This window comes from Vidua chalybeata, chromosome 6, assembly GCF_026979565.1.
Source record: "Vidua chalybeata isolate OUT-0048 chromosome 6, bVidCha1 merged haplotype, whole genome shotgun sequence".
NCBI lineage: Eukaryota > Metazoa > Chordata > Aves > Passeriformes > Viduidae > Vidua > Vidua chalybeata.
Window position 1 is genome coordinate 54,593,764 of NC_071535.1, and position 20,331 is coordinate 54,614,094.

The 20,331-nt window shown below is 42.5% G+C and overlaps 1 protein-coding gene across 1 annotated transcript in view; it reads left to right on the plus strand.

The window, feature by feature from the left end:
- The window catches only part of ANO1 (anoctamin 1), a 71,266-nt gene that overhangs the window by 23,235 nt on the left and 27,700 nt on the right, over window positions 1-20,331 (plus strand). The window contains exons 2-8 of the mRNA XM_053945421.1: window positions 6,923-7,101; window positions 9,675-10,001; window positions 12,346-12,444; window positions 13,421-13,572; window positions 14,834-14,888; window positions 17,339-17,390; window positions 19,894-19,959. Coding sequence (XP_053801396.1) covers window positions 6,923-7,101; window positions 9,675-10,001; window positions 12,346-12,444; window positions 13,421-13,572; window positions 14,834-14,888; window positions 17,339-17,390; window positions 19,894-19,959 — 930 coding nt within the window. The remainder of the gene's footprint in view (window positions 1-6,922; window positions 7,102-9,674; window positions 10,002-12,345; window positions 12,445-13,420; window positions 13,573-14,833; window positions 14,889-17,338; window positions 17,391-19,893; window positions 19,960-20,331) is intronic.

A 20,331-nucleotide genomic window follows, 5' to 3' on the forward strand; every position in this document is an offset into this window, starting at 1 on the left:
TGTGTTCCTGCAGCATCCCCTGGCATGGGGAGAGCTGCCTGGCTGGGACATGACATCCTCCCAGATCTCAGCTCTTTTCTAAAAACCAAGGAGCAGAGTGCCTGCTTGCATCAACACTTCTTAGTGCTTCTGCCTCTGGTGTGCCCCAGCTTGGTTCCTTAGGACTGGGGAACACAGGGAATGGCATTCCCATGGATAGACAGGAGTTAATGGAGCTTTTCCCATCTCTGATTTGCATTCCCTTGATCAGGGAGAGAGATTATTCCAACTGCTGGTTGGAAGCTGGGATCTCAGAGCCGGGATCTCAGCTGGATATCTCCCACCTGCATCACCCTTCCACATCAGCTCCGCCTGCCTGGGCACACCCAAAAAATCTATATAAATAAGGTGGAGCTCTGCCCTGTAAACCCCAGTGGCTGCCTCTCTCAGCTCAAATGTGGAAAAGCAACTCCTGAATGCAGTGCCTGTGGCCCAAACCCTCTTTATCAGGTGAGCAAAGCCTTCCAAGGCATCCATGACTAGGTTTATGCAGCCCAAACGTCCTCATGGCTTTGCATGGAAATGTAAACACCAGTGCAAATGTCTCAAGATTAGGACTTTAAATGGGAAACCTGAGGGATAAAGAGCACCTGTGACAGTCAGCACATGTGCCATGGCCTCAGCCCCAGGCTGTAGTCCATGACTGAGATTTTAGAGTAAAACTGGTAAGTTTTGGATCCTCATTTCCATATGTTTGGTATAAAGAGCCTTTTGTTACAGCCCGGTAAAGGAAAATATACATCATATTTTAAATGTATCTAGATATCTTTTATATTTAGACTCTGGTGAGAGGATTCACAAAACATGGATTCAGTGGCTCTCCCATATCTGGTTTTGTTTTCACCATAACCTTGAGCATAGTTTTAGTGCTGATCTTCGTGCAATAGCAACAGAAGCAAATAATATTTTTCTGGTGCCTGGCAGAAGAAGAGTGCTTAACTTAGGTGTATTAGAAATATATCTGAAAACAGATTTACTTAATAGACCATTAAATAGTTGTTGGTAGTTGGGGAGAAAAAAGTGAAACTTGTCTTGGGATGGGACATGGCTTTATGTGTTTTTCATAAAATGTGAGATTTGACAGGGTCTAGAGAACCAGGCAGTAGTGTTATGGTAGAATTTGTATTTTCTGGTCATTTACGTGCTGTTGAAAATGCCATTTCAATTAAAATGTTCATTATCTTTAGAGGTTTTAGGTTGTTTTGCTCTTTGTTTTTACATTTCACAAGGCTTGTGTCAGATCAGACGTGTGTTCAAGCCCAGGACTGCATCCTGCAAATGGGGTAAATAAATATTTAAAAACAAAAATAGACAGGCATAAATTAAAAAATGATGTCATAGCTGTGTGTCCTTCTAATCTGCTTTGAATATGTTGCTGATAATAGTAGATCAATAACTTTAAAGCTGCAGACAGCCTTCCAGGAAAGCTGCAGCCCCACTCCAGAGCCCCACCATTCTCAGTAGTGAGGAACAGAGCTAAGCCAGCTGATCATCCAAACAATCCTGCCAGGAGCTGAAGTTTTTCCATCTGTGTGACTCCCAAGCACTGGACACAAAGTGTCTGAATGGGCTCTGCCCTTCAGTGTGGGTTGTCAGCATCAGGCACACCAAGGTCATTCTGCTTTGGAAGTATTTTTCCTCTGCAAAGGAAACTGTCCATGAAACCCAGGATTTATTTCACTGTTTGAACTTTTTTTTTTTTTTTTTTTTAATGGACTGGGTCATAACATCATGCTTGATTCATTAAGGTAATAACCAGCACAGATGTAGGCTACAAGTTTTTAAATAAATGGAAAAGCAAAGGAGATGGGCAAGTTCCAAAGTATCCTACTTAGAGAAGATGAAGGAGGCATGGTTCACCTTTCTGCAGATGGAAGGGCGGGAGGTATCAACATGCCTGCATCTCTGAAAGGATGGACAGGAGGTATCAACATCCCTGAAAGGATGGGCAGGAGGTATCAACATCAAGTTTGCCCCAGGGGAGGTGGGCTCCCTTTTCCTGCCAGGTCTGTCAGTGGTAGCAGGGAAACCTGCTGCCCCTCCACCAGCAGCACAGCTCAGGGCAACATCTGGCTGCTCACAGCTGGAGGGGCAAGGGAGAATTTCCATCAAAATGTCCCTGATGCGGAGCTGATCAGTGCCTGATGTCAGGACTTTGAGCAGAACAGAAGTTCGGGATGTGTGCGGGTGTTACTGGGAGAGCAGGGCAGCTCTGTTGGTCTGGGGCCAGTGCCTCGTAAACAGGTGTCAGCATCCCAAAAAAAGAACTGCCCTCCCTGCCAGCAGCGGGTATCCTCGCTGGCATTCCAGCCTGCTGGCTGGCATTCCGGGCACGGCTCCTCGGGCCGCAGGGATGACCCGCGGGTCAGAACGAGCCTGGCTGGGCTGGGCTGATGCTCTGAGCCTGCCCGGCGCTTGCCTCTCCTTGCCCTGCCAGGGCTTTGGCCTCCAAATCTGACAGCCTTGGAGCATATCAGGAGGTGGGGGAAAGAAAAGGGGAAGAGATAGGAGAGTCACTTGTGAGGATGACGTTTTTTTCTTCTTAGGATTAACCTCTGACTTGGAATTTGGGAGATACAGGCAGTAGAGAACTGGGTGAGGATGTGCTGAAGGAGGATCCTTCTGCTAGGGGGCAATATGTAGTAAGCAAAACCCCACTAAAGGAGTTTTATCTCAATATCTTTTCTTTTCTTCAAGAAAAGAACTTAAATCCAACATTTATCCAATGTATTGCACGAGCTAACATTTTTTTCTGTAAAAAGAGTCTACTTTAAACAAATATTCAACATTTACTTGTAGGTTTTGTTTGTCTCTTTTACCATATGTATATATATGTGTGTGTATGTGTGTGCATAACTTTCTTAATATGCTTCCTCGTTACCTGCATGATTCTTAATTTTTCATTCTGAATTCTATCATAGTTTATATAAAGCAAAAAAGATAAGGACGTGGACATTTAAAAGCCTCAAATCACATGGTCTTGTAACTTTCCTGCTTTTTTCCCTTTTCAACTCAGAGGTCTTTGTGACTTTTTTTTGTTCTACCACTTTCTTAAACATACTCTCTAAAAGAGAAAGCAAGAGGAGACCAAGAAAAAAAGAGAAAGAAAACAAGGGAAGGCAGTTTCAGTGACATTATTGGTTTCAGGTTGCGCAGGGAAATAGTTGTTCATTTGTTTAGAGGTATTCATGCTGACTTGATGATGCTTATTTTAGAACTAGAGCAGGGTGTTTCTTTAAGAGTTGAATTGTGTGAATGCAATTTTTAATGCATTTTAATGACAAAAATACTTTTTGCCAGGGAATATTCAGTGGCCATGCATGGCTATGACTATCATGTTAATGTTGATTGAATCATGGAGAAAATACATTGGTTTCTACAACAGGTTTTTGGTCCTGGTTCACCTGGTCATCAACATTCAGTGAGGAAGCATTGTCTGAATGAGGAAAAGTTACGACACAGTGTGCCAAATTTCAGTGGTGGAAAAGTGATCCTTAATTAATTAGTGTTAATTTTTGCAAGATGAGGTTGGGAATTTTAACAGCTGGGACTAAAATTTGAACAGAGGAGGAAGTGGTTTCGAGTTTGATGGATTTTTTTATTAGTTCAGTCTTGTTTTTCCCATATTGTTCAGAGTGGGAGACTCAAGCATGGGTTTGACTCTGTGCCCCAGAATATTAGGGGACTTCTGCTGACTCAGAATCCATGGGGTTTTGGGATTGGTTTTATGGCTGTGTTGAAATACATTGAGTGCTTCTTCAAGTCTTTGTTGTAGTGTTTTCTGCTTAATAAATAGAAGAGAGTGGGTTAGTCAGCATTAGAAGGCAGCAAAGCCAGCAGTTTTCACAATGCTCACCTCTTTCAGCTCCCAGCAAAGAGATAACAATGTCAGTCTAGCTGAATTGGGACATTATTGTTCTTTTCACTCCTCACCTTTCCTCTTCTATCTTGCCATAATAATTCTGAACATGAATTTATTTTGAGATTAAATCATTGTCCTTGTTTAATGTGATTAACATAAAATAGTCATGGGTTTAAATCTTTGAAATGTTCTACTCCATGTAAAAAAAAAGAGGTTTTGTGTTCTGCAACAGAAGGCTTTCACCTCTGCCAAATCAGCACAAGGGAACTGCTTGTAATCCCTGGGTGTTTGTAATTACCAAAGTGGTTTGGATGGCTTTACTTAGGATTAAATCCTGACATCATCCTTAAGTGCAGAAATCAAACTTGTTGTAATTAAGATTGTATCAAGAAAGCTCTCACAGTTCACATATTTTCCAGTAGTCATAATAAACCAAAATTCTATGAATCATTGTCTACCTGAAGCACTTGTTCTTTCCTATATTGCCAGGCTACTGATGTGTAAACAGGAATGTAAATATCCCCTTGTGTTGGGGGCGGGGATTGTTTGAGCTTGCACAATGGTGCTGAATCATCTGAGCAGGTCTCCTTGATCCGTGCTGGGGCTTAACAAACTCTGCTTGGATGTGCACCTTCAGAGCACAGAGAGGTCGTTTGGGCTCAATGAAGCTTGTGATTTTCTCCTCTGAGCCTATCCTGTCCCAGTGGTGATTCCTAAACTAGCACTTTTCAGTTCACAGCTCCGTTATTCAGATTCACAGTCATTAAAAGATACTTCTCTTCTAATACCCGCTGCAAAATTCTGAAATAACTGGCTTTTACTTAGTATACGTGTGAAAAAGAGGGAAACTTTTACAGCACTTAATCCACTGTTTTTACAAAGTTGTTTCCAGCATCCTTCCAGATAAAAATGCAAGTTGTTGCAGTTATGAAGCTCCAAAAGTTGTATTATTTTATGAGTATTTTGCACCCACAGAATAAAGTACACAGGATTCTGCAGCTGCCCACACTTGTTTCAATTCTTCAGGGAGCCTGCCCATATGTGCCTGTGAGTGTTGGGAAAAAGAGACCATACAAAGGTAGGGAATTGGTACAAACGTTCCAGCTGCTCCCATAAGCCAGCAGATTTCTGACTGCATCTCTGTATTACCCCCAAAAAAAGCTCCTTGAATTGTTACAAATTGCTGTTCAAGTGGCTCACTGGGTTTGGTGATGCTGCCCTGAGATCTCACAAGTGGTGTCTGTTCTGGGATAGTTTTTGGGGAGTGTTAGAGAAGAGCCAAGAGCAGCAGCCCAAATCTGCAAAGGTGTGGGTGTTACGGGCTGTGCACATGACCGTGTAGAGGGTGATTGCTGCCCAGGTGTTAGGATGATGTTAATGAGCACTGGTGTTCCTGGGAAAGCAGCTTGGGGCAGCAGACTGCCCAGAACTGAAATCAACATCCGCAAACTCATAGTGTTGGCAAGCTCCAGAGGAGCACAAATGCAAATTCCACAGAAGCATGGCTTTCATAACAGTAATGTTTACCTTTCTCTGGTAAGCTCAGGGCAGGTGCCAAGGCTTCGGTTGCATCCTCCTCCTCTGCCTGCTGCAGGTTGTTGTCCTTGCTGGCTCCTCCTGTTCCCAGGAAGAGCCTGATCAGAAGTGTAGTGATTATTGCAATGTCCTCCCAACATTCAGATTGGGCCAGGTCTGGTCAAGCTCTGACCTTCTTCAGGGATGGATGGAGATTTACAGCTTCACTGGTTCCTTCCCCAGTGTGTGATCACTCTTGTTAGATAATTGAGATTTTTTTTTTTTTAATGTTTGGTCGTAATTTCCCTTGTTGCAGCTTGTGTCTGTAGCTTCTCACCCTTTTCTCATTCTTCACCTGTGAGAAGAATCTGGCTCTGCTGTGTCTGTACCTACTCAGTTGGTAGTTGAAGGCAGGAATGGGACCCCCATCATTTGCCTTCCCTCCTTTGGGCCGCATAAGTGGGGGACTTTTTTGAGTTTCCATTTTTCCAGCCTGTCAAGACCCCTTGAAGTGGCAGCCTTTCCCTCCAGTTTATCAAGCCTTCTCCTCAGTTTCACATCATCTGCAAATTTGCTGGGGAGTGGGATTTTTTTTGTCTCTTCCCTCAACATTATCCCTGAAGTTCAACCAGAGATAGACAGGGTAATTTGGTTTCATGTTTTTTGTTGTTTGGGAAAGCTACTTTAGCATCCATAAATTCTATAATTCTTGCTTTATCTTCACTCTTTAGACAAGCAAGCCCTCCTCCTATGTGGCTTCAAAAAAAAAAAAAAAAAAGGTACAATGCTGCAGTATTTTATTTCCGTGTCAAAATTAATAAAATCTTGGAACACTTTGCCTTCTATTGCTTGCATAAGTGCCCATATGCAAACACCAGTTTGCATTCTGTCACTTATCTGGTTGCTCAGTTTCTAGTGAAATTTTTTTATTAAATCCTTTAGCCTATCTATATACTTAAACAGGAAATGGAAACAGTTCTATGTCTTCATCAGAAGCAGGTTGAGACGGAGAAACCCCCAGAATTTCAGGACTACTTAAATAAGAGTGGTTCAGTAAATCAGATGCAGGACGTAGGTACTTGAGGGGAAACCCTTGACTCAGTTTTTCATCATGAGCAAGTTAAAGGAGAAAATGCCTCCTGAAAAGGGAAAGGCACCATGGCACCTATCCTCACCAGCAGTTTTTCCCTTTCCCTCCCACTTTTTCTTTCTCCTGCCAAGAAATACAATCATTCCACGAGCCCACAGAGTAAAAACATCCTGAGATACCCATTCAGGAGAAAAGTTAACTGAGCTCTCTTCCTCTGGAGAAGGAGGAGACCCAGGTAGGGCTGAAGAGGGCTGAGGAAAGCTGAGAAGGGAGGAAGGGAGAAAGGGTGGGAGCCCTGTCCAAGGGCTCATTGGCAGGAGAGGGCAGGAACAGGATATGTTTCAGCTTTTGGGTGGCTCTGGGAGGAGCAAGTTGGGATTAAAGTGTCTTGATAAAATTGTTCCCTTCCTTCTCAGACACAGACAGCGAGTTTCATGGGGTGGATTTTCTGCCAGAAGATCTCAGTGAGGCTTCAGAGGAGACAGGAATGAGAGTGAACAAGAAGTACTCCTGTCTGCCTGCTGAGGAGAAGGGCATCCACATCATCAACATCCGAGCCATCGAGGACATCGGCTACGACCAGCACGAGAGCACGGTAAGTAACCACGGCCTGCTGGGTCACAACAGGCACGCTGCCCCTCAGCTTATTCCCCATCCTTTCCACTGCCTTTCAGGATGCTCTGAAATCCTCTCCCTCCGTTTTCCCAAGGCGCTGGGAAGGATTGTCAGCAGGCACAGTCCATGCTGATGTGGTGGGGGGTGTTCATGGATGTGTGAGAAAGGGAACCTGGTTTAACCAGCATAAAAGGGGGCTGACTCTTCTCAGAGTAAGGAATCTGGCAATAAGGCTGTGCCAACCTTTACATCTCCTTGCCAGTGCAGAGAAGAACAGAAGAGAATGTCTAAAATTTCATGCAAAAGCCATTGTTAACATAGGAAACATTAAACTGATCTTCTCCAGCACACAATAGAAATTAGATTTCCAGTGTCATTAATTGCTCCTCAGTTAAATTCTTTAACACAGATTTTAAAGGAAGTTAGTAATATGAACACCAGGCATGTTTACAATTTGGTTATGTAATTTGAACATAAAAAGAAGTTTATTAAGGTGGAGTGGGCTATACAACGGATTCACTGAGGAAAGAGGTACCAGAAAAAGCAACATGTGATTTATTGTACTTGTGCTTAAAAGTAGGATGGAGCATGGAGGAATGGCTCTGTCAGGGTGTTAAAATCCTCCTGCTGTGGTGAAACTGAAATGCCTTTTCTCTGTCTCATTTCACAGCTGAAGAGATATGAGCTTTACAAGGTCTAAGTCAATGCGTCTCAATTTAAGCACAGTAGCACTGCAAGAGAATATCTGGCCCATGAGTATCTTTCAGCATTTATACCCCATCCTTAAAATAATCTGACCATTAATTTCTTTAAAACAGAACCAAGTTTTTTTGGCTGCTTGCTGTTTGCTGTGGTATATAGCTGTTCTCACATAAAAGTGAATTTGTTGAGGCTTTAGTAGCCACAGTGATGGCTCAGCCCAGTTTTCCAGAAACTGCTGTTTAATTAATTAATAAAATTAACATGTCTTTAAAACAAATTAAACACAATCCAGTTAGTTGCCATTTGTTAATAGTTTGTTTCTGTAGAAATTTACTTAAGTGAGTTGCCTGCCACAAGCAGACTGTCAGCTTGCTTTAAAAAAATGTTCTGAATTCACAGGTGTATGCCATTAGTCATAAAGCAATTGGAAAGTAATAGTTATTAATGGTCTTTTATATCAAAGTTATGCTTATGAATTAAATGAGAATATCTAGGTAGGTCATAAACATTAACAGATTGCCCTGAAGAGTTTGACATGGCTAAATAACCTCCCCTGTTTTCATGGAATGGGGAATAGAAGCAAGAGGACAATGAGTGAACTCCTTGGTGGCTCCAAATGCTGTACTATTTTATTATACATTTATTAACTTGGTGTAAAGAGTTTAGGGAAAAATGGGAAAGAGGGGTGAAATCCTAAAGGAGAGAGAAGCAGATAGCAAAGACTATCCAAAATAACTTCCATTTAGTGTTTAATGTATGAAATAAGCAGGTGTGCACATCCCAAATAGATTTGAGCATTTTGCAACCGATGACCATTTACTCTCTTTTGGAGTACAATTCCTTTTCCCTCTATGGAGGATGGACATTCTTCTATAAACTTAGGCGCCAGAAAAGTTCCCTGGTCACTGAAAAGCTACGCCTGTGTTGGGTATTTTTTATGAAAACAAATGCCAGTTACTAGTGAATTATCTTTTTTTTTTTTTTTTAATATTATGTGAATCTCCAAGGGTAGAATTGTGAATTATGCATGAGAACGGTTATAAAAGTAGAAATAAATTAATTGTTAATACCTTTTGTTTGTTTGTTTGTTAGTTTCTACACTTGCCCTGTGCAGTTTTCAGATAAATGCTTGGAAATTAAATTGTGTTTTGAGTCATACCTTTCATGTATCTTGCAATACTTACCCAGCATTAACCCGGGCTGAGAATAAAGCCATTGCCACCATCAGATTGCATAGTGACATTGGTTTTATAAGTGGGAAAAAGAAGTGGTGAACTCAATAAGCAGTGACCCCACTTCCCTGGCCACTTTCCATGGCGATTTTGGCCGCGCCGCAGGAGCAGCTGGCTCCCTTCAGTCTGTATCTAAGATGATCTCTTTCTCAGATTATATGGACTTGCAATGATAGATAAGAGAAGTGAGAAATGTTTCCACATGATATTAATCTATTTGTCAGAATTGCAGCATTGCAGATGTCATGGGTGGAAAAAGACAGACTATCTTAGTGGCGATTAACCCCCGAAGGAGAAAACCAAACCCAGCAAGTAGCTGACTTATGAACCAGTGTGCTGGTGATTAGATTAAATCTCAGTCATGCAATCTATTTATTTATGGCCAATAAAATCCCAGCTGGCTATCAGTAAAATTAAAGGTGTTAACTTGCAAAAATTTTTGGAGTAAGTAGCATGGGGATACTCCTCCCATCTGCTGGCTGTCTGGAGAGAGGGCATCGTGTGCTCCAGGCAAAAGGAGCTTTGAGAGGAGAGGATGGTCTGTCTGGTGCTTGTGTTGGGCTGTACATTCATTATCCTTCTCTCTTCTTCTCTCCACACCCTCATTCCCCACTTCCAGTTATTAAATTCCCTATCCAAAAACCCGGATGCTGACTGCAAATACGGGCTGTACTTCAGGGATGGCAAGAGGAAGGTGGACTACATCCTGGTTTACCACTACAAGAAGTCCTCGGCCGGGAAGACTCTGGCCAGGAGAGCTCAGCAGAATGATGCCAGTGTCCGAAGCACAAAGCAGGACCAGCCACTCCCCGGGAAGGGGGTGCAGCTGGAGATAGGGGACAGTGAGCCACACATGGATTACCACGAGGACGACAAGAGGTTCCGCAGGGAGGAGTATGAGGGCAACCTTGTGGAGGCTGGGCTGGAGCTGGAACGCGATGAAGATGTAAGGATCCATTTAAAAGGGTTAGAGAGGGTGACTGGTGGCCAGGTCCTGGGGGATGCTGAGCTGTCCCTATGAGCCTGGCTCTGATCAAGGTTGCACAAGCTCAGCTCTTGCAGGATTTGATTGCAGTTCTGGCAGTCAGTGCCATCCTCACCCACTGTTTTAGTTGGCTGCACAGGAGTTTGCCATGGTGTTGTAAATGCCCTGATGAGGTGAAGTTTCCTGACTTTTCTTGGCCAGGATTTGTGGCGCACTCACCATTGCAACATGGCTGTGTTGGGCTATCTGGAAGTGAGGCTTAACCTGCTCTAACACTAATCCCAGTTTGGTGGGTATACAGTATGCAATGGTTTGTATCCTCTTGTAATTCTACCTATGAGGGGAAAAAAAAAAAAAAAAACAGATACAGGCAGTGTCATCTTTATTCCTTAATATAGGCTTGAGGAGAATTAAATTAGTTCAGGAGGCTCTGATCCACGCTCCTGCTGGAGCACATGGGTCTTTGTTACAGTTTGCTCTTTCCATTCTTAGACGTGAACAGTACAGCTTGTAACATCTTCCACCTGCACCCTGAAAACAGGATATTCTATTAAAAGCCCATTAGACTGTGTAAAAAATGATGTATGTGAAGTGCTGCCAGTGTGTGATTAGTAGAAATAGACACAGCAGTATTAATTTCAAAGAAAGCTGCTACAATTATCTGACCCAACCAATGTGCCCCAGACTCCTGAGAGAGAGGGAAAACATTTATGCTGGTTTTATTTACAGGATCTAAAAGTTGAGATAAACATTTCAACCTGGGAACAGACTGCAAAAAATAAACCTGTCACCTATTACTCACAAATTACAGACAGTTATATCTTTTATATATTACGTATATGTAGTATATATACTTAACATGGTACAATGCAAAAAAAAGCTCAAAACCTTTCTCTTCTCTGTCTAACAGTGAAAATCAGACTTTCTGTCCAGCTTGTGGGTTCCTGTAGCAAACAGGGAGCTTGCCTGTGCCAAGTCATAGATATTGAAATCCTTTGCCAGGTGGGAGGTTCCACCTGTGACATGTAATATGATTTCATATTATGCAGAAGGGCTCAGGGGTCAAGCCAGGACACTGTAAAAGAGAGGGAACCCTGTCCTTTCAGTGCAAAACACCAAACCACATGAGATGAAAGTGTAGAGATGAAAGCAAGATTTGGGGATTTACATCAGCTTCCACAGCTAGCACATCCATGTAGGGGGAAAGATCTGCAATCACTTGGGCCTGAAAAGCTGCAAAGCTTCATTGGAGAGCTCACTGATCCCAAAAGAGCAAAGGCTTCTTAAACAGATGGTGTTTAATAAATCACTTAAGCTCTCTTCAATGAAATGGCTGGATGGTCACACACAAAGAGTTGTGGTGAGTGGCTCAATGTCCACAAATAATTGATTAAAACAAGGCCAGGTTGGACAGGGCTTGGGGCAGCCCGGCCTGTCCATGGCAGGAGTGTTGGAACTGGATGACCCCTGAGCTCCGTTCCAACCCAAACCATTCCATGGTCCTCTGAGTAACCAGTTTTTAGAAAGCCAGTGAGAATACAGCTGTGTGAAAGCTAGTTATTGTAATAACTGAGTAGGTGCAGCAGCAGGATTAGAAAGATTAATTGAATTTCATTTCTCTTCTGTTTGCTGAACACCTCCTAGTTGGGTATCATTTGTCCAGTGCCTTTGGAATGGCTGCTCCAGGGGGAGCAAACATGGGTGTATGTGGGAGTGCCAGGAGCAAACATCCATGTCCAGCCCTCTAGAACACAGCTCAGAGAATTACTGGGCTGCAGGCAAACCACTCATATTGCCATTAACTTCTGTCCTCCTTTTGCTTTGTTTGGTGGAATTTTCCTACTGGTTTTCCCAACTCTGATGCTTTAATGGAGATATTCACATTTGATTCTGAGTCTGGTCCTCTGAGGTATAAGCAGCAGGGACCCTCTCAGCCCCAGCAATTAAAACACACTCACCAAATCACACCATTTTGGCTGGATGCCTCTGCTTCAAATGTAACTGGCTCAGCCTGTATTTATGTCCACAGTCATTAGCTTTTATTTCCCAAACAGTTTTTATCTGTTTAACCTTTTGGTAATTGCTCTGGGAGACAATAGCATTTTTTTAGTCATGTTCTGTAGCAGCTCAGCACAGTGAGGTGTTTGTCCTGTTATTAGAAACCAACTCTCTCAAACAAGTGAGATTTATCATGTTGGCCCTAATGGACTGTTTGTTTCTTAAATATGCATGAATCACAAAGGGTAATGTATGTAACTTCCTCTCATCAGTAACATTTTCCCCTGTTTTTTTTTTTTTTTTTAAGACCAAAATCCATGGGATTGGATTTGTAAAAATACATGCACCGTGGAATGTATTGTGTCGAGAGGCAGAATTCCTTAAGCTCAAGATGCCCACAAAAAAGGTGAGTCTTGATTTTCTTGTTTTCCTCATGAAGGCATAGTTTAAACATGTATTCCTCTCAGAGCACCTTATAAATGTGGGCTTCTCTTTCCATGAGCATTTTCAAAACAATTAACTGATGTGCATCAGAAACGAAAGTCACAAACATACTTGCTTGGGGCAGCAGAGGGAAATAGTAGAAGGCAGAATGGAAATTAAGAATTTCTGGCTGCTACCACTGTCTGTACATGATGAGAGTGATTTCATCCTCAGTATGTTTTACAATAAGAGGTTTCAATTGATGGTGAAATTTCTGTGTGCATTTTGGACATTTTTTTCTCACCTGAAGACTGCTAAAACTGAACACAAGGATAAGAATTTTTCTCTCTGGGTTTAGTGATTATTCATACACACAGTCAGTCATGTTTGCAGGAGCTGGGGCCACTCAACCACAAAATAAATTACCTTTCAGAATATTTGAAATATCATTAAAGGAATGACAGTATATTTTCATCAATTCTAAATCACCTGTGATAGATAGATAGCTACCTGCTCAGTGAGCACAGCTCAGAGATGGATTAATATTTAAACACAGACTAAATGCAGGTCCCAGACTGCACAGAGAAGTCCATAATGGAGCCAGAGACAGTCTCCAAGCCCAGCATCATTTATTACAACACTAAAACCACACTTTTGGTTTGGATTTCATATTAATCCCCATTATTGCCTCACTTACCAGGGATTTTAATCAGAAGCACAATTAGATAAAAAAGTCTATTGTGATCCTGTGGTACCCTAACCCTTGGTTTGACTTTCCCATCCCTTTCTTTCTGGATGATTTAAAGAACGTAAACTACATTCCTCGATAGTTTATTGTGATATATTTATCTAATTGCTGGTTGATTCCTTACAGTTCACTTTGACCTATGGATAACTAAAAAGCAGTAAAGTTTTACTGTTTGTTGGTTTGTTTGTTTTTTTTCTCTTTGCCCCCTCAGATGTATCAGATCAACCAGACCCATGGCCTCCTGAAAAAGATTAATTCTGTGATTCAAAAAATAACAGAGCCCATCCAGCCCAAAGTAGCAGAACACAAACCTCAGACAGTGAAGCGCCTCTCCTACCCCTTCTCCAGAGAGAAGCAGCACTTGTAAGTGAAAGCCTTCCCTGAATATCCATGTCCACAGATTCCAGCCTCTCTGACAGCAGCTCAGGCACCAGAGGGTGAATGGGAACATGAACACCAACACTTTGGTGGGCATTGCTGCAAAGAATATTTCCATTTTGCAGTAAATTTACTTTTGGGGGGATTTTTTTGGCTTGCTGTTGAGGAATGTGTCTCTGCAGAGAAATCTCTGTGTGTTTTAGCTGCTCTTGTGGCACATAATGTGCATCTGTATAACTGCACAATTCACCTGTTAGGCTGCCAAAAGGGAATTTATGATGTGATTTATAACTGTCTCTACTCCACATTAAATAAAATGCTTAGTAAAACTTGTAGCCAGAGATGTGGGTTGATAAATTTCAGAATAATTTCATATATCTGGTGTGGGCAGCTGACACAGGTAGTGCCAACCAGGCCTTGCCTTTGAAGTGCTGTGAAGTCAGAGGTGGCTTTGCCATCAATCCCAGATCAGCAAGAACAGCTGTAAATATGGGTGTAGGGAAAGAATCACGAGGTAGAGCCCAGCCAAAGCTTCCCCTGTCCTGGATTGCTCTGCTGCTGCTCTTCCCTGGCCAGCATCCCAGAGGAGTCGCTTTGAAGGCCGTGTTTATGGATGTGCCAGCTGGAACAAGCAGCAGTCCTAGGGCAGGATCTCTTCCCTGCACCCCCAGGGCTTTGAGTGTTCCATCCAGAGATGCAGAGCACTGATGGGCTTGGGCCAGGCAATGTGTGTGACATCTTGGCCTGTCCTTGGGCTTGCAGGAAATGTCTTTGTGTGTTTGCGGAGTGTAGGGTGTTCCTGGAGCTTCAGGGAAGGTCCAGAATATGCTCCTGAGTGTAGGCATGGATGGGCCTCACACTGTTTGCAGGTGGCTTTTCCAAGGACATCACCTGGGTCTCTGCTGCATGAGGGAGGAACCGGAGGCCTCACAGGGAAAATTAAAGATTATGAGGGGAAATTCAAGGCCAGCAGTGGTCAGGGATTCAACTTAAATGAGCGTCAACACTCTTTTGTGCTGAAACACCTATAAAGACATAAAACCAGTAAAATGTATAAGCAGCCTCTTTAAATTGTGGGAGTTGGGTTGGACTTGCTTTTTAACAGGGTTTCTACAAGCTGTTCTTTAATTTGAGCTCTGAGAGATCCCCAGGAGAAATGAAAATATTGAAGGGGTCAACAAGAACAGGAAATTACTGATTTCTTTTTTTTTTTGACCTAATGGGCTTCCTTCTAATCTTTTAACAGATTTGATTTGTCTGACAAAGATTCCTTCTTCGACAGTAAAACCAGAAGCACTATAGTAAGTACTGCCTATAAATAATTTATGGTGGATATTGTCTCAGTCGTGGTGTTAACAGCTTTAGTGCAATGCCTGTTCAAGCTTATCTTTTTTAACCAAGTGCCAAGGATCTCCTGTGCCATCAGGTACTGAAATTATAAATAATTCCAGATTTAGTACTGAGTAGTCTTCGATGCTAACAGGTTTCTGCATTTTGGAAAATAATTTGGATCTTCTTTCTAGTTCATGGGTAATTTTCTTAGTAGAGATATCACCAGCTGGGAATGTTTAGATTTCTGCCCACCAGCTCATTCTGCCCACCAGCTGCTTGCACCCACGAGGTGTTTAACTTTTTGTAACTATATACATTGTTCTTTTTGCAAAATGCTGCTAAATATCCTGAGACAAATTCCAACAAAACAGCCAGGTATTTGCAGGGGATATTATTTATAGTTTTTGGGGGGAAATTCTCTGTAATGGTTGTATTGAAAGTGTTGAGGTTGATGGCTTTTATCTGACTTACAAAAGATAAAATAGAGTTGAGGAAGAAGGTGTAGCCTCATCTATAGCCACCAAAGGAGGAATTGAAAGGCCAGCTCATGTGACATCCAGGGCAGCTGGAAGGGGCCATGCCAAGCAGCCCTGGCTGCAGCACATTTCAGAGGATAACAGGGACTCTTTGCCCCATTCCACTGCTCCTAACTGGTGCCTTGGAATGTGACTGCCAGCATGCTTTTATCTTACATTTAACTTCAGCCTTTTGGGATGCCAAGTGTTTTCCAAAAGAGCTTATATTCCAATCATAGCTGCCTTTCATTGCTGTGGTGATAAGGGGTGTAAAATATCCAACTTCCCTGTCCTGCTCTGAAATTCCAGCTTATTCCACAGTGCAGCTCCCCACGAGCCTGAAGGACAGGGGTTTGATGTGAGCACTGGTTATAGGGGCAAGGTGAGCTGGACCAGGGGAGGGAGATGCAGGAGCACAGAAATGGGGAAGAAAAAGACAAATATTGATTTGGTTTATTTGCAAATAAAACATTTAACTTGAGATTCGGGAGGGGGGTGTGGAAGCCTGGCTTTTGTTGGTAGGCTTTCTTTTATATGTCCAAATGTATAGGGAAAAAAAATCTTAAGTACAAGGAACTCAACAAATGAAGAGTTCAAATTCATGACAGGCTGAGCAAGGCAGCAAGACAAAATGGCTCTATGGGACAAGAGGGTGAGCAAGACTGACTGGAAAATGGACTGAAGCAGGAGCTCAGAACAGAGGCTGAGAGGAAAAGGAGGGACAAGAGTTTTTTAGACGACTGAAGGAACACTGGGAGTATAAGAATAATGCTGGTGCTGTGCTGCTTTGTGTGAAATCCCTGCAAACCACCCAGTAATGAAGAACATATTGAATGTTTCCCAACATCATTTTATTCTGTGTGCATTGCTGTTTGTATTCTTCTTTCTTAAAGCTCTCCCCTGCCTTTCTCAAATGTATTTTTGAACCACAGTGCAAATATTGACCCTTCCACCTACTGCAAAATGAACAGGAATCTAGTCACTACCCATGAGTCTTTGATGAATAGAAACTAAGCCAAAGACCTTTTAGTTATTAAAAAAGAAAATAAAAAAATATATTATATAACTGGAAATCTCTCTGTGACAGCCCTTTAATTCACCAGGGTTACAAGACTACAGACTTGTATGTAGACTTGGGACGAGCTGTGGGACTTGCCCCTGATGCCCTCACTTGCTTCCTCCAGTGAATTGGGCAAGAGTCAAGTTAGCACATGGATTAGGGAGCTGGGAAACAGTCCCCAGCTCCCCAGAGAGGCCAGGCAGTGGGCAGGAGGTGCCTTTGCTCCAGGTGTCCCTGTGCTGCCTGCTTGCCCTGCCAGAGAGCATCGCTGCACTGGAGCGGCCAAAAGCTGAACCTCGCGGGCAGCCTGCTGAGCTGTGCAAAGGTTACTCGACAATAAATGCAATAAATCCCAAAATAAATACATCTGTTTTGCCACCGAGGTCAGGCAGACTCAGAGATGTTAAGGTCAGCCAGTGTTAGTCCAGTTTGATAAACGGCTGCGTGCTGTGTACACGCTGTGAGCCCGGAGCTCTGTGCAGCTCCTTGGGATGATGCCTGTCTGTGCTCTTGGAGGCCAGGGAAGAGCTGCTCCAGGTGGAAGAACACCCCTGAGCTCTGATCGATGGCTAACATGAGCAAAAATTGGATTTCTGATATGCCAGGGGGTAGATGTAACCCTGTTTGCCCCCACCAGTTCTCCTGGTAGCTGACTATTTAGCTAAGCTTTTCTCTCCCGTACAGAGAGCTCTGAGCCCCGCTCTCCTGAGCACCATGACTTTTATTAAAGAGTGATGACTTCATCCATATCTTGGTTTGGCCAATATTTGAGCTGTACACAAAAAGATTGTGCTTTTCACTGGCGGTGTCTGAAGTAACCCTGTCTTTTCTTTTGCTTCTGTAGGTTTATGAAATACTGAAAAGAACAACCTGTACCAAAGCAAAATATAGCATGGGTAAGGAACTTTATTTAGCTTTAGGATCAATATCTTTTTCAGGTATTGAGAATAATTTTATATTGTAAATGGCTATGGAGTTTAGGTTTTCCCCCTGCTCTCTAATTTGATGTATGTGGATGTAATTGTTTTATTTGGAAATCTGATTCAATTTATGCAGCTGTTTGACATTTTCTCAAATGTGAATTTATAGATTAAACTCTAAATTAAATGGTAAGTGAGCATGTAGCCCCTGCAGATGTGACTTAGGATGGATGGTGACATAAACCAGCAGATGAGATGTGCTCTGTGTTCTACACTCCCTGAAATGGATTGAGGGTATTTCTGTGAAATCCAATACCTGCAGTGAAAGTCTGTGACTTGGCCCATTTTGTTCAAGCAGGAGCCCCACATTTTATAGTGGGATGGTTTTCCAGTGACTTGAAGGGAATGGTCTTGACTGGTAATTGTCCTGAGTGGAACTGAGATGAGCCCCCTGGAGCTGCCAGGGGCCAAGGCTTGCACTGGAACTGGGCACCTCAGCCCTCAGAGCAGGTGCTGCAAGTCAGGGGATGTGAAGTTTGTACTACCACAACCAAGAGTTTTAGGATTTCAGCCCTAGGGTTTGTGCTGTAAGAATTAAACTCATAATAAAGATGAATTGCAAATCAGGCCACCTTAAAGTTTTGTTGGCAGCTGATCCTGCTCAGCTGTTATATACTTTATTTTATACATGATACACAGATACACACTTGACTGTGGGACCAAAGTTAACAAATAGTTAATGGTAAATCCAAACAAATAAGGTGGAAGGTTGAATTCCCAAACAATGTGAGAAAAGTGCATAAACATGGAAGAAAATGTTTGGTAAATTTTGAAATCTGTTATGGCATGTATTTGCCTACAAGAAGTTCAATAAAACAATAGGAACTTGAATTACAGGTAGTTCTGTTCAATATTGACACATCAGCTGCTCAGAAAGACATCAAATAATAGAAGAACAATTACGCCACAAATTATTTCCATGCTTTGACTTTTGTGTTGAAGTAACAACATACAATGCACAATTGTTGACTCCTAATATACACTAAAATTTGGTGTCCAGCCAGTATTAACAGAAGTGCTGTTCTCTGTAGCATGGGAAATTCAAATTATTCTGTGACTTTCGAGACCCTTTTTGAGTCTGGTGCTGGATCATTTTCACTGGAAATTACATCTTTGGGCTCTTGAAAGGTGAAGGTCACACAGCTCTGTTTGAATTCTTGCCTTGGATTTGGTTTCTCAGTTGATTTTTTTTTTTGTCCAGAAAGGGGGAAGCACAGTAGGGATTAGTTGAATAGGGAGGACACTCATGTATGGTAGAGTGTTAGGATTCCTGGATGGTTCTTCTACCTGAAACTGGCAAGGCCACACAATATTGCTGATAAAAATGCCATCGGGCCAGCCCAGCATAACTCAATCAGCTCCTTTGTGTTCCAGTGCTGGAATGCTGGGTTACAACCCAGCAGAGGTGGCAAACAGATTTAAACAAACACAGATAATGCTGCAGCACTGCTGCCCAGGAGGAAAAAAGCAGCTGCCCAGGGGAACACTGCAGCCTTTGTTACTTATTTGGAAAATTTTGTGAAAATGTGAATCTGGCTTCACTGTTAAATCCAGATCTGTAGTAGAAGGGGACTATGTAGCTCTTCTCACAGCCCTAGAAAAATAATTTATCTGCTCACCAGTTGTTTCTGCCAGGAGTGTGGAAACATTTGCAGACAATTCATAGACCTGTATAATCTTAAATAGGGCTTTGAAAATTAATGATACTGCAAGATACTGAGCACTCCTGGAGCTGCTCCTCCAGCAGGTGATTAGTATCTCAAAAATGTTAATGAACTTGAACAATCCTCATTTCAAGAGCAATCAAAAATTACTCTACAGTGAGCTGGTTCCTGGTTCATAGTCACTGTTCCTTCACATCCAGTCCCACACTCTTTTCGTAGCCAATGAGCTGATGGGCAGCATGGAGCACACCAGAACACCTGATTTTCCTTTTCTTAAGTCTTTTCAAATCCTCCCCAATGCCAGTGGCCAGATTTATAATTTTTTTTTTTTTCAGTTGGCATTAATCACCGTTGCCCTGCACAATGACAAGTGCTTGACTTAGCTCTGACTCAACATCTGAAACTGATTCATTCCATCCCCAAATGTATGTTCATGGGGCAACATGATGCCTCCAGACGTGGTGAACAGAATTGGAAGTAGCTTTATTAAAGCCAGCAGCTGCAGGAGGAAAGAACATTAGGGAATTAATAAGCTACAGCCCTCCAAAGGCCCAGGTCCAGCCACCTTTGGGGATGGTGCAGTGCTCCTCCAAACTTCCACATCAACTCCTCCCTCTGACCCCCAGTTAAGGAGCAACACCACCCCTGGGAAAGGCAGGACTCCTCCCAGTCCCTTGTGCCATAGACATTTAATAGATGAAGCACTAATTGCTTTCAGCCTCATGCATGTCACTAATAAACGGCTGTGTAAACAGGGAAAGGAGAGGGAAGAAAGAAGGAAACTGCCCTTTTAAATAAAAGACGAAAATGTGGTAAATATGGTAAGTATTACACCAAGGTCTTTGCAAAGGCTTTCCCTACAATTTCTCTGATCAGTCTGAAACCTGAATTCAAAACTTTGCGTGGATGATGCGTGTGGATGTGGGTTTCCCTATGCCAGCAATTCCAGCCATATTCTCCTTGTGATCCAGCCTTCTGCTACACTTTCAAATCTTCAGGCTTGCCCTTAAATCAAACTGACTTTTCAGAAAATGTAATTTATTTTAATGACTAATTCCAAGTCACTGGCTTCTAATTCTTGATTCTCAAATATATATGACTTCCTCTTGCTCTCTTCAGTTTTCCATTTCATAAAATGAGTCATGTATAATAACCTATATGATTAAAAATGAAACTACATGGGAAGGAATAAG